This window comes from Pteronotus mesoamericanus, unplaced genomic scaffold, assembly GCF_021234165.1.
Source record: "Pteronotus mesoamericanus isolate MK-2021 breed Mesoamerican mustached bat unplaced genomic scaffold, CSHL_Meso_final scaffold_167, whole genome shotgun sequence".
NCBI classification, from domain to species: domain Eukaryota; kingdom Metazoa; phylum Chordata; class Mammalia; order Chiroptera; family Mormoopidae; genus Pteronotus; species Pteronotus mesoamericanus.
The window spans coordinates 8,608,386-8,629,577 of NW_026555308.1; the positions used below are offsets into that span (position 1 = coordinate 8,608,386).

At 45.1% G+C, this 21,192-nt stretch overlaps 2 protein-coding genes across 3 annotated transcripts in view; one reads left to right on the forward strand and one right to left on the reverse strand.

The window, feature by feature from the left end:
• NUBP1 (NUBP iron-sulfur cluster assembly factor 1, cytosolic) lies at positions 1-18,661 on the forward strand. The gene is made up of 11 exons (XM_054589571.1): positions 1-55; positions 134-238; positions 2,435-2,568; positions 8,560-8,628; positions 12,305-12,337; positions 12,966-13,056; positions 13,728-13,882; positions 15,750-15,860; positions 16,125-16,227; positions 17,633-17,716; positions 18,435-18,661. Exons 1-11 carry the CDS (start codon positions 37-39, stop codon positions 18,539-18,541), a joined length of 1,011 nt encoding a protein of 336 aa, XP_054445546.1. The 5' UTR covers positions 1-36; the 3' UTR covers positions 18,542-18,661.
• The window catches only part of TVP23A (trans-golgi network vesicle protein 23 homolog A), a 26,278-nt gene continuing 23,720 nt past the window's right edge, over positions 18,635-21,192 (reverse strand). Inside the window, exons 6-8 of one of the 2 annotated variants that reach the window (XM_054589572.1) lie at positions 20,176-20,304; positions 19,616-19,675; positions 18,635-18,836 (exon numbers count right to left, since the gene is read on the reverse strand). In XM_054589572.1, the coding sequence (XP_054445547.1) occupies positions 19,616-19,675; positions 20,176-20,304 (189 nt within the window). In that variant the 3' untranslated portion in view covers positions 18,635-18,836. The remainder of the gene's footprint in view (positions 18,837-19,615; positions 19,676-20,175; positions 20,305-21,192) is intronic. The other variant, XM_054589573.1, reaches the window with a different exon arrangement.

A 21,192-nucleotide genomic window follows, 5' to 3' on the forward strand; every position in this document is an offset into this window, starting at 1 on the left:
CGGTGATTGCAAAGTTCCTGCGACTAAAGCGGCAAAATGGAGGAGGCGCCTCACGGTGAGCGCACGGAAGGGGCGTGGGTGGCGGGGCTAAAAGGACAGGAGCCACTCTAACTGTGATTGTGTCTCTGCGCAGACTGTCCCGGAACCGGCAGCACCCAGGCGGGCAGAGGGGCCGCCTGTCAAGGGTGTCCCAACCAGCGGCTATGCGCTTCAGGAGCTGGCGCGGTTCCAGACCCGGGTGAGGAAGAGGCAAAGCCTGAATAGGAAGTGAAAGGCGCGTGCCCGGAAGAAGCAGAGCGTATGGGAAAACTTTGGCGGTGAACACGAAAGGGATCTGAAGAACGACAGGGGCGGGGCGTGGAGAAGTTGGCGGGGGTGAAGGGCAGGATTTGAGGAATAAGTGACGGGGGCGGGGCCTGAGGGGCAAGGCCTTTAGGCAAAGAAAGTCTCAGGATGGGGGTGGAGCCTAAGGATCAACGACTAGTTACGTCACGAGGTAAGAGGGGCGGGGCGTAGGAGAAAGTCCGCAGGTTGAGGGGTGCGGCCAGAGGTTTGAGTGACAGCAACTGACTAGCCTCGTCGAGCCCCCCCGCAGATGGAATATGGTATAAACTTTGAAGTCAGGGAGTTTGGGATCCATCTTTGCTCCAGCAGCTACTTTCTTTGGGCAGAATTTCATTTTTTTCTTTTTTTTATAGCTAACGTTTTAAAAAATATTTTATTTGTTTTTAAAGGGAGACAAAGAGGGAGAAAAACATCAGTGTGTGGTTGCCTCTCATTCGCCCCCTACTAGAGGCCTGGCCTGCAATACGGCCATGTTCCCTGACTGGGAGTCAAATCTGCAACCCTTTGGTTTGCAGGTGGGCACACAATCCACTGAGCCACACCAGGGCAGGACAGAATTTCTTTTGAGGAGGGATTCTTCCATTCATTCGTCAGAAATATGTATTAATCAGCTCCTAGGCACAGTGCTCTGTGCTGGAAATGTAACTGTGAAGGAGGTCGCAGTTGTAGCGGATGTTGGTTTAATAGGGGAGACCCACCATAAATAAGTAAGGAAGCAAATAAATTATCACAGCAATAAGTAATACGAGGGTCAAATTGGAAGGTGGGGAGGACTCTGGGAACCTACTAAAAGGAACTTGAAAAGCAGAAGGCTGCAAGAAGAATTTTGAAGGCATTCAGAGAGAGACTTGGGTTTGATTCTTGGGTCCCACAACTCGTATTGACCTTAAACAATAGTCTTAACCTTCCTGAGCCTCTGTTACATCATCAGTAATGGAGAGAAAAATAGTAACCTCACAGTGTTGTTTGAAGGATTTGAAATAAAGGTGAAAACAGTGAAAGCACAGCAAATGTCTAATAAGTGATAGTCATCAGTGACAGATACTTCTCAAGTGCCTGCTTTTTGTCAGGGTTTCTCACCTTGGGCACCATTGACATTTGGAGCTGGATAATTCGGTGTCGTGGGGGCTGTTCTGAGCAGTCATATGTCCAGCAGCATCCCTAGCCTCTGCTTGCTCTATACCAGGAGCACCCCTTCCTTGTGACAACTAAAAGTGTCCCCAGACATTGCCAAATGTCCCCTGGTGGGTTTTGCCCCCAGGGTGGGAATCATTACTACAGTCATACACTGAATAATGATATTTTGGTCAGTGGTAGACTGCATATATGGCAGTGGTCCCATGAGATTATTAAGGGAGCTGAAAAATTCCTATCGAAAAGCATTCCTCATAAGTTTATGGTGATGCTGGTGTAAACAAACCTGTGTGCTGCCAGTTGTATAAAAGCATAGCACATACAATTATGTACAGTATATGATAATAACCACATTACTGGTTTATATATTTATTACCGTATATTATACATATTATTCATAAAACAGTATTCTGTATTACACTGACAGTTGCCTCATACATCTCATGTTTATCCTTTGATTACATCATCTTTTGTGCCTGTTTTAGTCTTGTGCTGTATAGGCTTCTAACCTAGGAGCAATAGGCCATATCATATAGCCTAGGTATGTAGTAAGCTCTACCATCTAGGTTTGTGTACTCTGTGATGTTTGCAGGATGAAATTGCATAACAACACATTTCTCAGAATGTATCCCTGTCATTAATACATATGAGAGTATATATTCAAAGCTCTGATTTGGAGCCAGGAATAAAGTGGTGAACACTCTGGGACAGAGTCCCAACCTCATGAAGCTTAAATTCTAGTAAGGAATGACAAGTAAACCAATAAGTAAGAAAATGTCAGGTGTGGTAATAGCCTTGTTTTCTTTGTAGCTCTTATTACTACCATTGACTACATGGTATTTCAGACACGATCCTTAGAAACAGCCCTGTGGACTTAGCTCCTTCTAGTCCATTGGAATAGTCACATTCAGGATTTAGTTGGAGAATGTTGTCATCTGAATTGCTTTCTTTGCAGCCATGGGGGAAATCAAAGAGAAAATGAAGACCGTGAAACACAAAATCTTGGTGTTATCTGGGAAAGGCGGTGTTGGGAAAAGCACGTTCAGCGCCCACCTTGCTCACGCTCTAGCAGAGGATGAAAACACGCAGGTGAGACCTCAGGAAAAACTGGGAGGGACTCCTGTCTAAGAGTTCATGATGGCTTGTAGAGAACTGGTTCCTTAAACTAAGTTGAATTAGACTTTTTTAATTTAGCTCCCTGCAGAGAGAATGAGGAAACACATAGCAGTCAAGCAATGAAATGAAATATTTCATTGGATGCTCCAATTATGAAAATGAATAGCAGGTGTACATTTCTCTTGACATACTGGTTATTTAATACAATAAGCTCAGACTTCTTTTTCATTATTAATCCATTTCTGCCTTTTTCTAGGCCAGGGATCTACAAACTATAGCTCATAGCCAAGTCTAGCCCATCTCTTATCTTTTTATGGCCTGTGAGCTAAGAATGATTTTTATATTAATAAGTGGTTACTTTTATTTTATTGTTTACCTATTGTTTTTTGTTAATTTGGGTTTTTTTTTTAAAGATTTATTTATTTATTTTTAGAGCGAGGGGAAGGAAGGGAGGAAGAGAGGGAGAGAAACATCAATGTGTGGTTGCCTGTCGTGTGCCCCTTATTGGGGACCTGGCCTGCAACCTAGGCATGTGCCCTGACTAGGAATTGAACTGGCAACCCTTTGATTCGCAGGCCGGTGCTCAATCCACTGAGCCATACCAGCCATAGCTGTTTGTTTATTTTTAAATAGTTGTTTTTAAATTATTTTATAAGTGCCTACATAGTATTGTTTATTTTTCCCACAAAGCATAAAATTTTTTCTATTTAGTCCTTGAAGAAAACATTCGCTGACTTCAGTACTAGGCCGCTAACTTATACACAGGTATACAGATGAGCAGGAAAACTCAGGTTACCCAGTGCTGCTCTCTGGATTTCAGCCTTAATGAAAGGTATGATAGCGCCAGGAAGAACAAAATACTTTTTACCAAAAAGGTCCGATGGAAATGTGCAGAACCTGTGATTTTTAAAATACTTTGGGGTATTCATTTAGCACTCACTCATGGTGGTTTTGCATTGACTTTAGAAAATGATCCCAATATTCACTTTATCGTTTTATATCTAATAAAACCATGACTATTGTGGTTTTCAGGTTTTGTTTTTTTAATCACAGAACACATTCCACCTTTTTGTTGTTTCCCTACATATCAGAACTTCTAGAGCGGCGTGGGTGTCTCTTGGAACCCAGCTGCCCAACATACTGACCCCTTGAGTGAGAGACCTTGCTGAGGATTTGTGTATTGGCGCTGTGTGTGCTCTGGGTTAGAGAGCTTGCTAGTCACTCCATTTCAGTTGCCAACTCTGCCATTTTCTCCATCAGGACATGTTTTGGGGCCTACAAGAGTTCCATGTAACCCAGAAACAATTTTGTTTGTGTTGAAAGCCATTCCCTACCCTTTCATGGTCTTTGTGTGTGCCTTCTCTCATACCTTGTTTTATTTCTGAAAATTACTTTGCTCTTCTAACATTTTGAATATTGGAAGTAATTTTTATATATGAGAGCTAACATCCACTTCAGGTTTCTTACCAATTGACAAATGGTCCTTTACTTTTGTTGGACTTCTTGTTTTTTAAAGCAAGTTAGTGCTAGAAGGGACTGTAGAGTACATTTAATATTGAAATTTCAAAATTTTCACACATTGCCTCTTTTAAAATTCTAAAAGCTGAATAAATTTCAGTACGTTCTACTTCTGTGAAAACCATTCTACCTCAGTGTGCAATAACACCCTAAGGTCTTAATATGTTAAATACTTTATATCCTCCACAAAAACAAGACAAAAAAACAATAAAGGCAGCTATAGTGGGCAAGGGGAATCAAGCCCGCTACTCTCACATGCGCTTAACCACGCGCGCACACATACCCCCCACCCTGCCCCGAAACACCTCACCAGTATCCAAGAACTCCAGAAATACATTTTTTAAAATCATTTGATTACAAAATTACAATACAATTTGCTTCAGGAGTTGGCAAACTTTTTATGTAAGGAGCCAGATGGTAACTATTTTAGGCTTTGCAGGCCATACAGTTTCTGTAGCAGCTCTTCAGTTCTGCCCTTAAACATGAAGGCAGCCAGAGACAATCTGTAAACCACGAGCATGGCCGTGTCCTAATAAAACTTTATTGTTATTGAAATTTGAATGTCATATATTTTTATAACATGACATAGAAGTATTCTTTTGATTTTTATTTTCCCAACCCTCTAAAAATGTAATAGCTTGTGGGCTATACAAAAACTGGAGTTGGCCCTCCAGGTTGTAGTTTACCGGCCCCTGGTTTGGTTTGTAACAGCAGAAGCACCAGTGCTGGCTGAGAAAGAACATCTTTGCAGGATTGAAACCTTGGGAAGGCCACAGCCTTCGTGGAGCAGCAAAGTGGCTGGACTAGGTGATCTGTAAAGCTCAGTATTCATGTCACTCACTAGGGCTCTGAATTCTGTCTTATCCCTCATTTCTGTTCCAATCATTTTAGGATGAAGAGCTGCTATCACTGGCCTACATGGTGTTTGTGGGCTTCTCTAGAATCTCATATCTGCCATCCAAGGGTGCTCTAGGGATTTTTGGAAAGGAAGAAACTACTGGTGGTGGAGGACACCTGGGCTTGGAGAAGGTTGTGTCTGGACTGTGGTGGGGACTGATGAATGGGGTGGCTGAAGGGGAGGCAAATGCACGGAAGTGGGACCACCAGGGCAGACATGGAAAGGCAGGCAGCCTGGGGGGATTGCTCCAGTGAAGGGAGCCAGACCAGTGCTTTAGGAGCACCGCTGTGACACTCAGCCAAGTATGTGGTTGAATAATGTTAGAGGGTGATGGGAAGCCAGCCAGGAGGTGTTGCTCATGTCTCCATGAGAGGCCTCAAGGGTCTAAACTAGGGCAGTAGATAGAGCAAATTGCAGAGAACAAATGAGGGCAAAGAGGGAGACAGAAGAAGCAGAATCACCCAACTTTTGGAGAAGATAGAGGAGCCAGAACTCGAGTTGAGCATTTGGGGCGCAGTCTAGCATGGTGACCAAGAACACAGGCTCTAGGGTCACGCTACCCAGGTTCATAACCCAGCCCCACCCACAGCACTGCTGTCACCTTGGTAGGTTACCAGGCTCTTTCTCCCTTGGTTGTCTCATCAGTAAAATGGGACTCAGGCTGAATGGAATGATGCGTGTAAAGGTAAAGTGATTAACACAGTACCTGACATGTAGTAAGTGCTCAATAAATGTTCTTGATAGCAGTCATTATTGTTACTTTATTTCACTGCTGAAACCTGGAGGAGTGATGATATTTCTGCTTTAGTGATAATGAATTTGTAGCCTACTGAAACTAGAGTGAAACCTCAGACCATGTGCAAAATAAACCTGCTGATTCATTCTTCTCCTAATGAACAGTCACTTGCCATTTGAGGGCCAGATTTGTATTGGTCAGTTGGGAAGCCAAGAAATCTGTCTTCACAGATTGCCCAGATTTCCCAGAATCATTGTTGCTTTCAAAAGCTGTTGGGCATATTCTTCACAGCTCTGTGGAGATGGGCTTTCACCAGACTGGTTGCCAATAACCACTTGTGAATCAACAGCTGTTTACATATAATTATACTTCCATATGATTAAGTCCAGAAGTCCACACTGAACACATGCCTAGATTTGGGGGAATATTGAAGGAAGGCACACCATCCAATGTGGAAGGATGGCTAAATAAGATGAATTTCTTTATGCAGTGGTACTTTTAAAAAATGTCAGCACTCAGGAAAGTGTATTTTCCCCAGCAGACTTACTTGTAACTGAAAACATCACCGTCTCCAGAAGGTGCACAGTGGCGCTCAGTGTATCTTGTATATTACAGTCAAGTCGCACACATTCCTCCCTGCCCTAAATTCAGCATGATGGTGGGAAGCACCCGGTCCCTTTTCTGACTCTGGGAAAGACTGTTTACTTAAGGCAGGCAGGAGTCTGACAACTCATTTGCAAAGGGCCTTGCAGCAAGAGGCAGCAGAATTGGGAAACACTCCCGACCACTCACAGGCAGGCTGGGAAATGAGTTAAGTTGTGGTTAAGGAAGGCGGAGGAGCCCGCCCTGTGACATCAAAGAAGCACACACCATCTTTCCACTGCAGGTCACCAGCTTCCACAAATTACCACTTCATCTTGCCTGAAGATGAGCTCGGTCATTAAAAGATCCACACTAGGTGCTTCAGGACTACAGAGTTTTTAGGCCCATCTCTGGGGTTTGTAGACACTAAAGTTGGAAGGGTCCTAACAATCTCCTGAAACATTTGTTTTGTAGGTCAAAAGCTGAGACTGAGGGCTGGGGAGAGAGGAGCAATCTACGCACGGTGACAGCCTCAGATTGCTAAGAGTTAGGACTAGACCCCGCTTCCCATGGCCTCTTCTTAAGGTGAAGTTTGGATCCCGACAGCACTGCAGCACCCCGCGCCACCACCCTGTGTGGGAGAGATGTGTCAGGGCTTCCTCTTCTCGGGCGTCTAGCATTTTCCACAGAGGCCCTAGTGAGAATGAATGCAGGCACATGTCTCATCTAGGGTTCTCTGGCTTAACTTGAGAGAAAATGAATTAATTGGATGGATATGGGGGATAGTGACAGGATCAACAGGAAGTTTGGAAGGGACAGGACACAGGGTCACTGTGGAGATCTGGATAGCAGGAATGTGTCACAGCCTCTTTCGGTACCACCGCAGGAGTTCAAACGGTCTGTTTCTTGTGTCCATCCTTGTACCATTTCACTCACGATTCACTTTCTTGGTTGTGGGGAATTTAATGCCTCAAAAGGAAACTAATTAGATTGTTCCCAAAAGAACATGGAGACCAGGCTAGAAACCGAAGAGTATTGATGAAAGTCTCTGATAAGGTTGTAGTGATGGTATGATTTCTAAAATTGTGACGTAAAATGTCTATGGATCATTAATGCACAATAGTCCCCAATTACCAGAGATCAAGAAGGCCAAGAAAGTCAGGTTGTCAAGTTTGTGTCATTCTTTTGCACTCCTTGCTTAGTCCAGCAGAGAGCACGTGAGGTATCTGGCTGATCTGATGTATGAAAAGCTTTCCTGACCTGGGTCTGAGAGCATGTGAGGATGCGTGAGGTTGGGATCTGCTGAGAGGCTTGAAGAGGCAATCAAGAAGTGAATTTGGGGCAAGTTCAACAGTTAACCCCAAGATGCTATAGTTTGCATCCAAAACTTTCAAGCTTTATTAGAGCTTTGAGGATGAATACTAGCCAGCTCTTCAGGGACTTCCTGAAGGTCATTTCAGACTTCATTTATCACAGAGGGAAAGCAGGGTGTTTGGGGTGGAAAGAGTCATCCAAGGCTGCACTTACCACTAGCCAAAGAGGTTTTCTAGATTTCCTTCTTATTTTTCGTTTCTTTTCTGGAAGTTGAGCCTAAGCTATTAGTAACCTTTAGGATCACAGGAAAACAGGGTGTGGTCAGAGCTCAGCTTCTCACCAGGCCCCATCGCGTAGTGGAAAGAACCCTGGCGTTGGAGTCAGTAGGCCTTGATTTATGTCCCAGCTCTGCTTCTTGCTCATTGAACAAGTCATTGGGCCTCTCTGAAACATTAGTTTCCTCTTCTGTAAAACAGTTAATGATAACGCCCTACTGCGCCCCGCCCCCCCGCCCCCCAACACACACACACACACACACACACACACACACACACACACACACGATAAAAGCCAAGTAAACAGTGCCAGGACCTGATTTTCCAAGTAACCTGACACCCAGGTCCACAGGATCGCCCTGGAGCTAGGTCATGCTGGGGCCAGGACAGAAGGACTCACTGTGGACACACTGCCAAGTTCTCTTTCCGAGTCTTGGACTGTGTCTCCCTGGCTGAGAAGACAAATGTTGTAACTCTTCCTCATGAGGTTCTGCTTTATTGGGGGGCAGACATTTGCCCCAGTTTCTTTCTATATTCTCCCCTCCCTCCTTTTCCCAGAACCCTATTCCTCTCCGAACTGTGTGTATGTGGAGGATTGTATGTTCAGTCTCTTACTGTTCTGGTCTCTTCTTGTTCCCCAGGTTGCTCTTTTAGACATTGATATATGTGGGCCGTCAATTCCCAAGATAATGGGATTGGAAGGAGAACAGGTAAGAGCTATATTACAAAATGCGGTAAAGTGGTCTCTTACAGCAACCTAGAGTGTTAAACTATTCAACCTAAACATAGGGGTTAGCAGAGCCCATGCATTTTTACATGGACATGAGGAAACCAGGTCAATGTTTGCTAATCCATCTGTCTACTTGAACAACCGTGGGCTGAGGGGTGGGGAGAATTATATATAAAGTTCATCCAAACCATTCAAGAAGTAGGTTTTGATACCTTCTCAGAGAGGAAGGGAAACAGCAAGTGAAATGAAGAAGTAAGACACGGAAACTTAGCTCTTACTGGGAAAGCTAGACCAGGGTTGGCTAGGGGTTTGTACCCTGGAAATAAGGGAATATTTCTGCCCTGTGGTCACCTTTGGGGAACTGAGACTGTGAAGCAGGCAAGTGACATGGAGTAGGGTTAGAGGCAGGGCCACAGCAGCCTGTGCAGGTGCTAGTCTCTCCCTTCAGAGTAGCAAGAAGCAATCCAGGGAGGGGGCCCCCAGGGGTGGTGCATCAAATCTGGCTGGAGGGCTAGTCAGTTCCAGGAGTGTCAGGATTGGTTCATTCTTTACTTAAGTGCTGGCTCTCTTCTGGGTGCTGGGGTATAGTGGTGAGCAAGGCAGATAAAGACCCCGGCCCTCATGGGAAGGGACAGGTGATAGATAACAGAAAACTAAAGCAGGGTAAGGGGACAGATAGGATGGAGCAGGGCAGGAAGGGGAGCTGCTTTTGGGAGGGGGTGGTCCGCAGCATCGTGCTACAGAAAGCCTGGGAAGAGCCTTCTTGGCTGAGGGAAGTGCAGGAGCCCTGAGGCAGGAGAGTCCTCATTTCCTCCGCAAAGTCGCCTGTGGGGCGGGGACACAGGGAGCTGGAGAGTAGCCAGAGACAAATGGGGCCATTCCTGGTGGGCTGTGCCCTGGGGGTTGGGCTTTGGTTTTGAGGGTGCTGGGCAGGGTGCGACACCATGCAGGGTCGGGGTCCAGCAGCGGGATCAGATGTCTGTGACCGCATACCCTTGAGTAACAAGCTTTGTAGCACATGCCCACAGTGTGGGTGTACACTTACTGTATTTACTTATAAGTTATATACATATACAATTTACAGTACAAAAGTATGTTATGAAAATGGAAATTTTTAAATAGTGAAATGAAATAGAATCTCGACTGTTTTTCTTTTTCTCCTACATTATCGGGTCATCATGTTTGCCCCTCCCTAAATACCAGAGACTTAGAGAACAAGGATAAGTAGGAATGGGTGGATTTTTAAGAAGTGAGACCTCAGAGCCAGAACCAAATTATGTGATTGCATTTCTATGAGATGTCTGAAATAGGCACATGTGTAGAGACAGCCTACCCATGGTCATCTGGTTCTGGAGGGAAGTGTAGGGATTGGGGATGGCAGTGAAGAGGTACAAGGTATCTTGGAGTAATGAAAATGTTCTAAAATTGATTGTGGTGGAGGATGTACAATTGTGTGACTGTCCCGAAAGCCATTAAATTTTACACTTTAAATAGGTGCATTGTATGGTATGTGAATTGTATCTCAGTAGAGCTGTTTTAAAATGTAAAACTTGGTTAAGAAAAACAGACTTTCTGTTTTGGCTCCTGTGTTGCTCTAATTTCTAAGACTGACATATAATTGGGAGTTGCCTAAGTTCTAGCCTTATAACAGAGGTGATGCAAAGTTGAACCTTGGCTATGGATGAATACCTCTGAAGGGGAGTCTGACTCTTGAAGTAGCCTCCATGAGCTCCTCATTGACATACTTTCTCCCAGTTCTTGCTCCCTGGGGAGTGTAGGCCAGAGCTGAAGCTCAGGCCACTGACAGGGCAGGTACTATGTCACCTGGCTCACAGAAGATTCTTTCTTCACTCACAGACTTTTATAGGCAACCTCTCTGCACCACAGTTACCTGCATTTTCTCATTATCCCCACAACCAGTTTGTCATTCTTTGAAAATACCTCAGACTCCAAATTATATTTGAACTTGGGTAACTTTGGTTCCCTGACTATATGTCTAAGCAGAGTTTCAAGATATCCCAATTTAATAGGGAAAAAGGCTATTTTTTAAGTATATTTTATTGATCATGTTATTACAGTTGTCCCATTTTTTTTTCTCCCCTTTATCTCTCTCCACCCTATATCCACCTCCCTCCAGTATTCCCACCCCCCTTAGTTCATGTCCATGGGTCGTACATATAAGTTCTTTGGCTTCCTTACTTTCTATACTATTTTTAACCTCCCCCGTCTATTTTGTGCCTACCAATTATGCTTCTCATTCCCTGTACCTTTTCCCCTATTCTCCCTCCTCCCCCTCCCCACTGATAACCCTCCATGTGATCTCCATTCCTGTGATTTCCCATTCTAGTTGTTTCCTTAGTATGGTTTTGCTTTTGTTTTTTAGGTTCAGTTGATGCTAGTTGTGAGTGTCATTTTTCTCTTCATAGTTTTGATCTTCTTTTTCTTAGATAAATCCCTTTAACATGTCGTATAATAAGGGCTTGGTGACAATGAACTCCTTTAGCTTTACCTTATCTGGGAAGCACTTTATTTGCCCTTCCATTCTAAATGATGGCTTTGCTGGATAGAGTAATCATGGATGTAGGTCCTTGACTTTCATGACTTTGAATACTTCTTGCTAGCCCCTTCTTGCCTGTAAGGTTTCTTTTGAGGAATCAGCTGATACTCTTCTGGGAACTCCTTGGTAGGTAACTCTCCTTTTGTCTTGTTGCTTTTAGGATTCTCTCCTTATCTTTAATCTTAGGTAATTTAATTTTGAGTTTTGGTGTGTTTCTCCTAGGGTCCAGCTTCTTTGAGACTCTGAGCTTCCTGGACTTGCCTGTCTGTTTCCTTCTCCATATTGGGAAAGTTTTCCTTCATTAATTTTTCATATAAGTTTTCAGTTTCTTGCTCTTCCTCTTCTCCTTCTGGCACCCCTATGATTCCAATGTTAGAACGTTTAAAGTTGTCCCAGAGGTTCCTAAGCCTCTCCTCATTTTTTTTGAATTCTTCTTTCTTCATCCTGTTCTGGTTGAATGTTTATTTCTTCCTTTTGTTCTAAACCATTGATTTGAGCCCCAGTTTCCTTCACTTCACTGTTGGTTTCCTGTATATTTTCCTTTATTTCACTTTGTATGGCCTTCACTTCTTCCTTTACTTTTCATCTGTATCCAGTCATTTTTCTGAGCATCCTGATTACCAGTTTTTTGAACTGTGCATCTGATAGGTTAGCTATCTCCTTGTCACTTAGTTCTTTTTCTGAAATTTTGATCTGTTCCTTCATTTGGGCCATATTTCTTTGTCTTGGCACATCAGTCTGGATGAATATTTCTTCTTTAATTCCTTGGTTGTTGGACTTACATGCAATTCAATTTTCTGGCAGTTCTGGGCTTTTTTTGTTTTTAAATTGGTTGTTGTCCTTCTTTTGGTTGTACAAGGAAGCAAAGCATATCTACCTTTGCCTCCAACTTGGCCAGAAGTCCCAGGGTATTTAATTATAGTTTTCATTCACCCTCATTCCCCAAGCTGTTCACTGCCTATTAAGAATTTAGTAGTAGTATTTTTAGACAAATTGTGTTTTATAAAACTGTCTTCTTACTGCATAAAATTTGTCTGTGCATGAGGTATGACCAGGGTGCAGAATTTATAAATGAACCTCGATGCCCATGTTCACACAGGTTCACCAGAGTGGCTCTGGCTGGTCTCCAGTGGTGAGTTTTCACCTCTTTGCCTTATTTTCAAGGTAGTAAATTATGGGTCATGTGTGCGTAATGGGTATGTGGTGGGTTGACAACATTCCTCTCAATGCACCTGTTTATTAGTCAACACATATTTACTGAGGCACTTTTCTAGGCACAGGAACTACATTTACAACCAGGGATTGGCAAACCGTTTCTGTAAAAGGTCAGGCAATAAATATTTTCAGTTTGTGAGCCATGCACTCTCCATTATTGCAGGTCAAAAGTAGTGATATGTAAATGAGTGACTGTGGCTGGATTCCAGTAAAACTTTATGTACAAAAACAGATGGTGGGCCAGATTTGGCCCGGGGGCTATAGTTTGCCCCGCCAGGTTCCACCAGTTGAGGACATGATGCTCATTTATTTTAGCCAAGTTGACTGTCATTGCAGCCGAGGGCCATACGATATCTCTTTCTATCCCCACAATGTGGTAACTTTCTTTGTTTTCAAAAATGAGTTGAAGATTCAAAGTGTGAATATACTCATAGGTCACACATTAATATCGTCCCCAAAATGTTTTTTTCCCAGCCAGAAAACACATAGGGAAGTGCCTTGTTCTGTGGCTTTAAGTAAAATGTTTCTTGCCTCATCCTCTCCAGTTCCTGGAAGACAACCTGGGGGTGATGTCGGTGGGTTTCTTGCTCAGCAGTCCTGATGATGCTGTTATCTGGAGAGGACCAAAGAAAAATGGTTTGCCACTCTGTTTTCTGTCTTTTATTGCTTTCTTCCAAGGGCAGAACTGCACGGGGTCCCCTTTGCCTCCCGTCCTGTCAGGAGCAACAGTCATCCTGCTGGGCTCCGTAGGGCAGGATTTTTAAGCATCCAGTTGCCTCTTTCTTCACTGGTTGAGGGCAGCTAATAGAAATAATCAGTTTTTGTTTTACAGATTTTTAATTCTTCTATGGGTTTATTCTCCTCAAAGCCTATATAGCCCTGAAATTACTTGTATTGTGGTTTTGTAGTGGCTCATTTGTGTCAAAGAGAGAAGTGTGTGAGGTGAAATCGATACCAGATTGATTGGGCACTGAGGCTTAGGGTGACAATACAAAAGTCATTTAGGGCAAGATTCCTCAAACTCAGCACGGTGGACATTTGAGGCCAGATAATTCTTTGTTAGGAGCGGGGTGGACTGGGCTCTACACCACAGATGTTGGGGGCACTCCTGTGTGCTGGATGCCAGTAGTACCCCTCCCTCATCACAGCAACCAGAAATGCCTCCAGACGTTGCCAGATACCACTGATTTCAAGTATAGACCAAATCTAGAGGTACATGAAGATCACAAACTATGTTTCTGTAAAGAGTCCTAAGTACAGTAAAGGGAAAAGAGAAATCTGGCATCAGTGCAGATTCCTCCTTTCAGGCATGATCAAGCAGTTCCTCCGCGATGTGGACTGGGGAGAGGTTGACTACCTCATCGTGGACACCCCGCCCGGGACTTCGGACGAACACCTCTCTGTCATCCAGTACCTGGCCGCAGCACACATCGATGGGGCGGTGATAATCACCACCCCTCAGGTGAACTAGTGCTGGGAGGGAGCTGGGTCCAAACCACACTGCCTAGAAAGCTCTCTTCCTCAAAGACCCCGAGACCCTGGTCTCCAAATGTCTCTTTAAAACAAGCAGACCCTGATATATATCTGCAGAAACCTCGTTTACCTTTGGTCCAGGCACTTTCCATTGACAAATAAGCATTCCACAATTGGATCTTTTGGTCCAGTAGTGGTTCAGAGTTGCATTTTAATATTCCCGCACAAAGACAACGAGGCTGTTGGTGCTGTTATAATTTGGATTTCCCTCATGGTCACTCATGCCTCAGGTCCCCACAATCTGTAGGGCCTCTTTACATTTCAGAACAATTCAGGAACTCTCCCCAGTTTTCCACAATACTAGCCTGGGGCATCGATGGGGATTTCTGGGTAGGCTGCTGTGGTCCTTGCTTCTTCTTTGGTCCTTGCCAGCTCCTTCTGTCCTGGTCACATAGAGGCTGTGCTGAACCTAAACCGAGTAAACCCAGCAGGCAATAAAAGGTGTCAGGTCTATGTTGTGCTTTATTATTATTGCCATTGATCTTAAGGGGTCTCAAGAAACCAACAGATAATTCTCTTCAGTGATACTTCTCTTCACAATATTCTCCTCCACTCCTGAGAAAGCATAATAAGGAGGGTATATCTTAGTTTGCCTCTAATCAGTCAGTATGGCCCCTCATCCTTTGCCAAGCCCTCCCTGAGCATTTACTGTGTTCAGGCTCTGGGCCAGGTACCAGGGCAGTAAAACAGACTGGTCCTCCCTCCTGGCCCATGCAGTTTACTGAGGAACGTGGCACAGTGGGCCGCGTGAAGGCACTGGGTCAGGGAGGGATGTGACAGGCGGGAGTCGGGCTGGTCAGAGCGCTCTGGGGCCCTGTGGAAAGATGTTTGGGGCATGTGGAGGAGCAAGACACTGCTTAGGTAGCTAGAGACCGGTGGCGGGTGGTGAGAAGATGGACTTGTCCTTAGGAGTGTTTTCTGTTGAATTTTTGAAAAGTAATTTCCCTGGGACCTAGCAAGGGTCCCAGTGAAATTGCTTAAAAGGAAAACAGTATGGCTGGAATGTACCACTCGGGATGTAGAGGCAAGGGGCCTATGCGAAGTCTCTGCACTTTCCGATCAGTTTTGCTATGAGCATAAAGCTACTCTAAAAGTATTAAAAAACAACAAAACTCTAGTTGGCACAAAGATGGTTTCTCCAATATAACAGTTATTAATGGAAACAAGGAGTCCCCCTAGGGTTCAAAAAGAGGAGACAGACAGAGCAGATACCAGCCCTTCCTCAGAAAGCCATGGGGGCACACTCCACGTGAGTGTGCCATTTGTATAGAACTTCTCTGGGAAATGTGACTTAAGGCTAGGGACCCCCACTTCCCCAGAGCCCTTCACATCCGGCACCTGACCCAAGAAACAGTGCGCACTTTGGCTCCGTGTAGTCCACTGAGGAGAAAGTAGACACTGAGATATGTTAAAAGGTCACTTTTCTGTAGACTCATTGTACATTTGATATTTGGGGTTTTGGGGAAATGAATACTGCCTGGACTGAGTGCTTGGTCTGCAAACCAAAGGGTCACCAAGTCAGGACACATGCCTGGGTTGCAGGCCAGGTTCCTGATTTGGGGCACATGAGAGGCAACCACACATTGATGCTTCTCTTCCCTCTTTCTCCCTCCCTTCCCCTCTGTCTAAAAATAAATTTCAAAAATCTTTTAAAAAATTGGTCATTGATTATATGGCACATCTCTCTGAGGATTTATGATGGTAATCCACAGCATTGCAACCATCCCTTGAACACACACACACATTCTCTTTCTTGTGCTTTGACCTTGAAACAGCTGGTCTTTTGAATTTGATAGGAGATGTCCCTCCAGGATGTCCGGAAAGAAATCAACTTCTGTCACAAGGTGAAGCTGCCCATCATCGGGGTGGTGGAGAACATGAGCGGCTTCATCTGCCCTAAGTGTAAGGTGAGCCTGCTGGCTGCCCCATCCCCTTTTCTGTGGTCGAGGAAATAATAGGAGTCGGTCTCTGTGAAACTGGTTCTGCTTTCTCCATTGTTTCCAGAGGTGGGATCACAGTTAAAATTCTCCATTGCTGATTTAATGATAATTCTTTTGGTAGTGTTTCACATTCAAAATAGATGTTTTTGAAAAGTTTCTTTAAAATGTGGTCCAGTGTTATGATTCTGAAACAAAGTTCTGATTCTTCCCCCCATTTAATTTGCCTGACAGAAAGAGTCTCAGATATTCCCGCCAACAACTGGGGGTGCCGAGGCCATGTGCCAAGATCTGAAGATACCTCTCCTTGGCAAAGTGCCTCTGGACCCACACATAGGTGGGTGAGTCTAAACGCCCCAATTTGGTCGCGGTGTGGGCCTTCACACTTTGGGACATTAGCCCCAGAACCGTCCCTCCAGGAGCTTGCCCTCCAGCAGAGAGAAGCTGTGAGACACACAGGCAGGTAGCCAAGGGAGCAGGCAGACCTCAGGGAGGAGGGGCAGTAGAGTTGGGGCTGGAAAAGCAGAGCAGAGATTGGTCAGGGAGATGCCGGGGTGCAGGGAAGGCACTAGGAAAGAAGCAAAGTGATTTGTAGGGGACTGTTCTGGGGCCTGTACTTCCCATACCTAGTCCTCCTGCTGTGAACTCGGGGGCTTCCTGAGTTGTCTTCACCACATTCCCGCGGTAGCCCCACCGCTACCATCCTCCTCTCACCCTGGGCTCCTTCCCTCCCTTGGGCTTCCTTCTTCCATGGGACAGTGCATTAGGGGAGTTGAGGAAGTGGCAGTTCCACAGTGGGCCTCACCAGGTGCACCAAAGGTTGAGAGCAGCTGAGGGCCGTGGGGCCATAGCTCCTGCTTCTCCAGCAGTGCTCAGCATCTGGGGAGCAGGGCAGAGAGGCTGACTGCAGGGGCCCTCTCAGGGCTGGGGATGAGCAGAGCAGATGGAGGAGGGGAGAATCCCACATGGCTGCTGCGCAGGCCCCTGCATCTTGGTCACCCGGATGCTGGGTTGACGTGGTCTGAAGGACAACCTGCGTGTCCATAGGAGGGCACTGGAGTGGACAGTTTTGTGAAAGATGAGTAGATGGATTGATACTAATGCGGAATGACCCCCAAGGTAAAATTATACATGGAAAAAGGAATGGGCAGAATATGTGTATTTTATATTCCCATTCATTCCATGTTTTGTTTTGTTTTTTTAAGTATATGGGTGTGTATGTGCATATATAGGCCATACTGATACATACATGTTATTTTTAGGAAGACACCTGAAACACCGGTAGTCTCTTGGACTCACCTTTTATGGTATAACATTTTGTATTCCATACTTTTTTACCGTGTGCATTCATTGTCTTTTTACTCAAAAGAACTAATTTTTTTAAAATGCAGGCTCCCAGGCCCACCCAGGAGCTGCTGTGAATCTGTTCTTTTGGGGGGCCTGGAACCTGCATTTGCCATACACCACCCAGATGCTATGTAGGCGCACACACTATACACCATTGGCCGGGTGAGGGTCAGAGCCGTGTTGAAATGCTAGCCAGGGTCCCTGCTGGATGGAGGGGAGGTGGGTGAGGTCCTTTGAGATCCCTGACATTCTTTCTGGGCTTTTTTCTTCATCTTCATCATGAATATGGTAGGTTCAAGATCTTCTTAATGTCACAGGTGCTGAAAGAGCCGGAAGGTCATATTGCTACTTTGTTTTCTTTAGGGATGTAATTTTCTTTCATTTGTTTCTTTAAGGTAAGAGTTGTGACGAAGGACGGTCTTTTTTGATTGATGTGCCGGATTCACCAGCCACATTAGCCTACAGAACCATCATTCAAAGTGAGTGTTTATGTGAGTCTTGTGAATCCAGATGGCAGTGGAGCCAGGAAGCAACATAAATGAGCAAAGTGGGCTGGGAGTGCGAAGATCCACGTAGGATCGTAGATGGTCACTGCCACATGACACCAGGGACAGTGGTTCTGGGATGACCTGAGAGTGTCTCCCTCAGCCCAGGAAGCCAGGAGTCGATGAGAAATCTTTCAGTACATCAATACTGTGAACTAAGTCATAGTTTAAAAGACACAGGGAGGATGATTTTTATGGCATAGGAAATATATCTAAATAAAGCTGTAGAAAGAAAATTAAGGGAAAAAAACCATGAAACCAGCCTGTAAAAAAATCAGCCTAGTGAGCCGAACCAAACCCATGTGCAGGCCTCATTCTGCCGCACGTATGTCAGAGGTGTCAGTACTACGGCCCAGAGGCTTGGTTTGTGTGGGTTCTTTTTGCCTAGTAAAATGGCTTTGGGGTAAACGTCATTCCTAGGCTTCTTGATCTGTAGAATGGACAAAGGAAAGGCCTCCAGCTGGTGCTTATAAGCACGGATGGGCAGTGCATGGTATTCAGGTCACTTTGGAGGTTCAGGGCATCAACAGAAATGGGGCTTTTTAGGGAGTGAAGCCATCTGGGGATTCCCTCCCCAAACCAGAACAGGGCAGGGCTGGCGGGGGGACTGAGGAGCCATCACTGCTTCTTTGCCTGCCGTCTTGTCTTCCAGGAATCCAAGAGTTCTGTAGTCTCCAGCAGCCAGAGGAGAGAGCCTCATTAGTTCCTGAAACACAGAGGGACATTATGGACACGAGCAGCACAGCCAGCATGTCCTGACCAGCTGGGGCGGAGTGGGGCCACCGGCAGAGGGACCAGGCTCTGGTGTGCTGTGAAGTCACGTTTGCAGAGACACTTTAATCATCTAATGTTTGTACAGTTTTCTTCAGAACATATATAAAGGGCATTCTTTACAGATATGCCATTTAAAAAATAAAAACATCTCTTCAAACCTTTCCCAAGGCCTGCGTCACTGAAAAACCAACAACTTGCAGGTCGTGGAGTTCTTCTCTGCTGGAAGCTTGTTTGATTATAGACCCGCTCACTTCAGCTGCTGTCGCCTCTGAAGATAAGCCTGAAAAGAAAACAGAGATGATGTGTGGCTTCAGTGCAAAATACACAGTCATGGTTTCAAATAGCATAGTTCACAGTTATTCTTCAGACTGAGGAAAAATTAGAATATCAATTGAGCCTCAAGCTAAGGCTTGACCTGAGGGTAAGCATATGATGCAGCTGAGGTAGGCAAAACGCCTGTGAGAAGCCCTAGTCACCCGCATACACAGAATTGGGGGTCTGTGTCTACCCTGTGTAGTCATGTTACACTGTATTCAGCAGTTTCTTTTGTCATACAAGACGTTTCATAGGGTTTTTATCAGTTACATAAAAAGGAAAGACAGGTGTGAACTCTAGAATTATCTACATTGCCGTGAGATGTTCACTGTTTGCATGACAGATGCCCAGGAACTGAGACAGCTGAAGGAAGAGTAAATTCCTCTTTTCCATCTTACTCTGGACATAAGGGCAGGCAAACCCCCTTGTCCTTTCCCTCCCATTCTCGAATCCCCCCAACCACCACCACCACTCCCCTTCATGCCTGCACGTGGTCAAATTTACACAAGTCCAATGTGAGGGAGGTGGGACTCTGGTCAAGGGCGATGAAGTCACAAAGCCCTGGGAATGCCCAATGCCCAGGCTGGTCCCCGACTGGCTATGCAGCTGGCCGTGCACCTAGCCCTCAGGGCACTGAGGGAAGCCCATCCAGGCCACAGGCACAGCCAAGCCCAGGGGAGCTGCGCTTCTCACAAGCCCCCAGCCCTGCACCGGCCAGACCCCTGCCTTGATCCCGCCTCTCACCTAGCACTTGTGGATCTCCAGCCCCTCGAGGCCAGGCTTCTGAAAGTCACTTGGGCAGGCCTGCAAGCGGAAAGTCAACCATGGTTTTCAGGGCCTGGCCTGATTCTGATTCTATAGCTTAATTCTATAGCTTTTAAAATCACTTAAAATTAACAGCGATAGTCACAGAAGGATAAATACTGTATGATTCCACTTAAGTGAGGTCCCTGGAGTCGTCAGAGTCATAGGCACAGAAAAGAGAATGTTGGTTTCCAGGGGCTGGGGGTTGGAGCACAGGGGGGTGCTGTTTAATGAGTACAGAGTTTCAGTATGGGAAGATGGAAGAGTTCTGGATGGCAATAGATGGTTGCACGATGTAAATGTACTAGATGACACTGAACCATACACTTAAAATACCTAAAATATAAATTTTATGTTATGTATATTTTAATACAATTTTAAAAACTAACAGTGGCAGCCTGGCTGATAAGGAAAACATTAAAAACTGCAGTTGCCAACAGGCCTCTTTCACTTGAGCTTCTGGAGAGCAGGGGTCCAGGAGTCAGATTTCAGTAACTCACCGTCTGGAACACCGTCTGGGACAGAAAACCGGCTGTGACTTTGCTGATGTCACTCTCGCCTCCCATCTTACAAAGGATGTAGCCATATAGGTTAGCGGCCTGGAGAGAAATCCCAGCTATCACAAGGGCCTGCGCTCAGACAAAGCAAAGGAAAGTTTTCTGAGCATATGCTGAAATGTTCCTATCAAACCAAGCAGCGGGGGCTCTGGCCTACACCTAGAGTAACAGCCAACCTTTACTGAACACTTACAAATACTCATGGACACCTTTCAGTGATCAACAACCTAAGCAGTTGGTGCCATTATCATCCCAGAGAAGCTAAAGTTGCCTGAAGTCCAAGAGCTAATGCCAAGTGGTCAAGCCAGGATCCAAACTCCAGAGCCCACACCTTCAATCATGCTGTTGGTTATACCATCTGTGGATATTTTGTTTTCTCAATGAATGAAGACAGTCATGGCAACAAAATAACTCTGAAGTAAAGCCTCAGAACTCTGAGGCCAATTTATTTTCTACCTAGGAAGGGCTCTCTGTCCAAGGTAGGATGTCATATGCTTTTTCTAAAAACTCCTCTCTTAGCAGCATTATTTGTATGTGCCATAGATGGAAACAACCACAATGTCCATCAATGGATGAAGGGATAAATAACATGTGGTCTGTCCATACAATGGAATATTATTCGGCCATGAAAAGGAAAGAAGTATTGATACGTGCTACAACGGATGAACCTTGAAAATACTATATTAAGTGAAAGAAGTCAGTCACAAAAGACTGCATATTGCAGGACTCCACTTACAGGAAATGTCCAGAATGAGCAAACTTACAGAAACAGAAAGATGAGTGGGCATCGGGCTAGGTGGACAGGGGCAAAGGGGAAGTGGTGATGGCTGAAGGGTACAGGGTGTCTTTTGGAGGTGATGAAAATATCCCAAAGTTGATTGTAGGGATGGTTGCACAACCGAATAGACTAGAAGCTATTGAATCATACATGTTAAATGGGTGCATTGTACAGTATGTGAA

Bases quoted from the DNA above. Each gene is read 5' to 3' on its own strand.
- NUBP1 (XM_054589571.1), top strand. The intron at 8,629-12,304 runs GTAAGAGCTATA...ATGTTCACACAG, and splicing joins TGGGATTGGAAGGAGAACAG to GTTCACCAGAGTGGCTCTGG. The intron at 17,717-18,434 runs GTGAGTGTTTAT...CTTGTCTTCCAG, and splicing joins CTACAGAACCATCATTCAAA to GAATCCAAGAGTTCTGTAGT.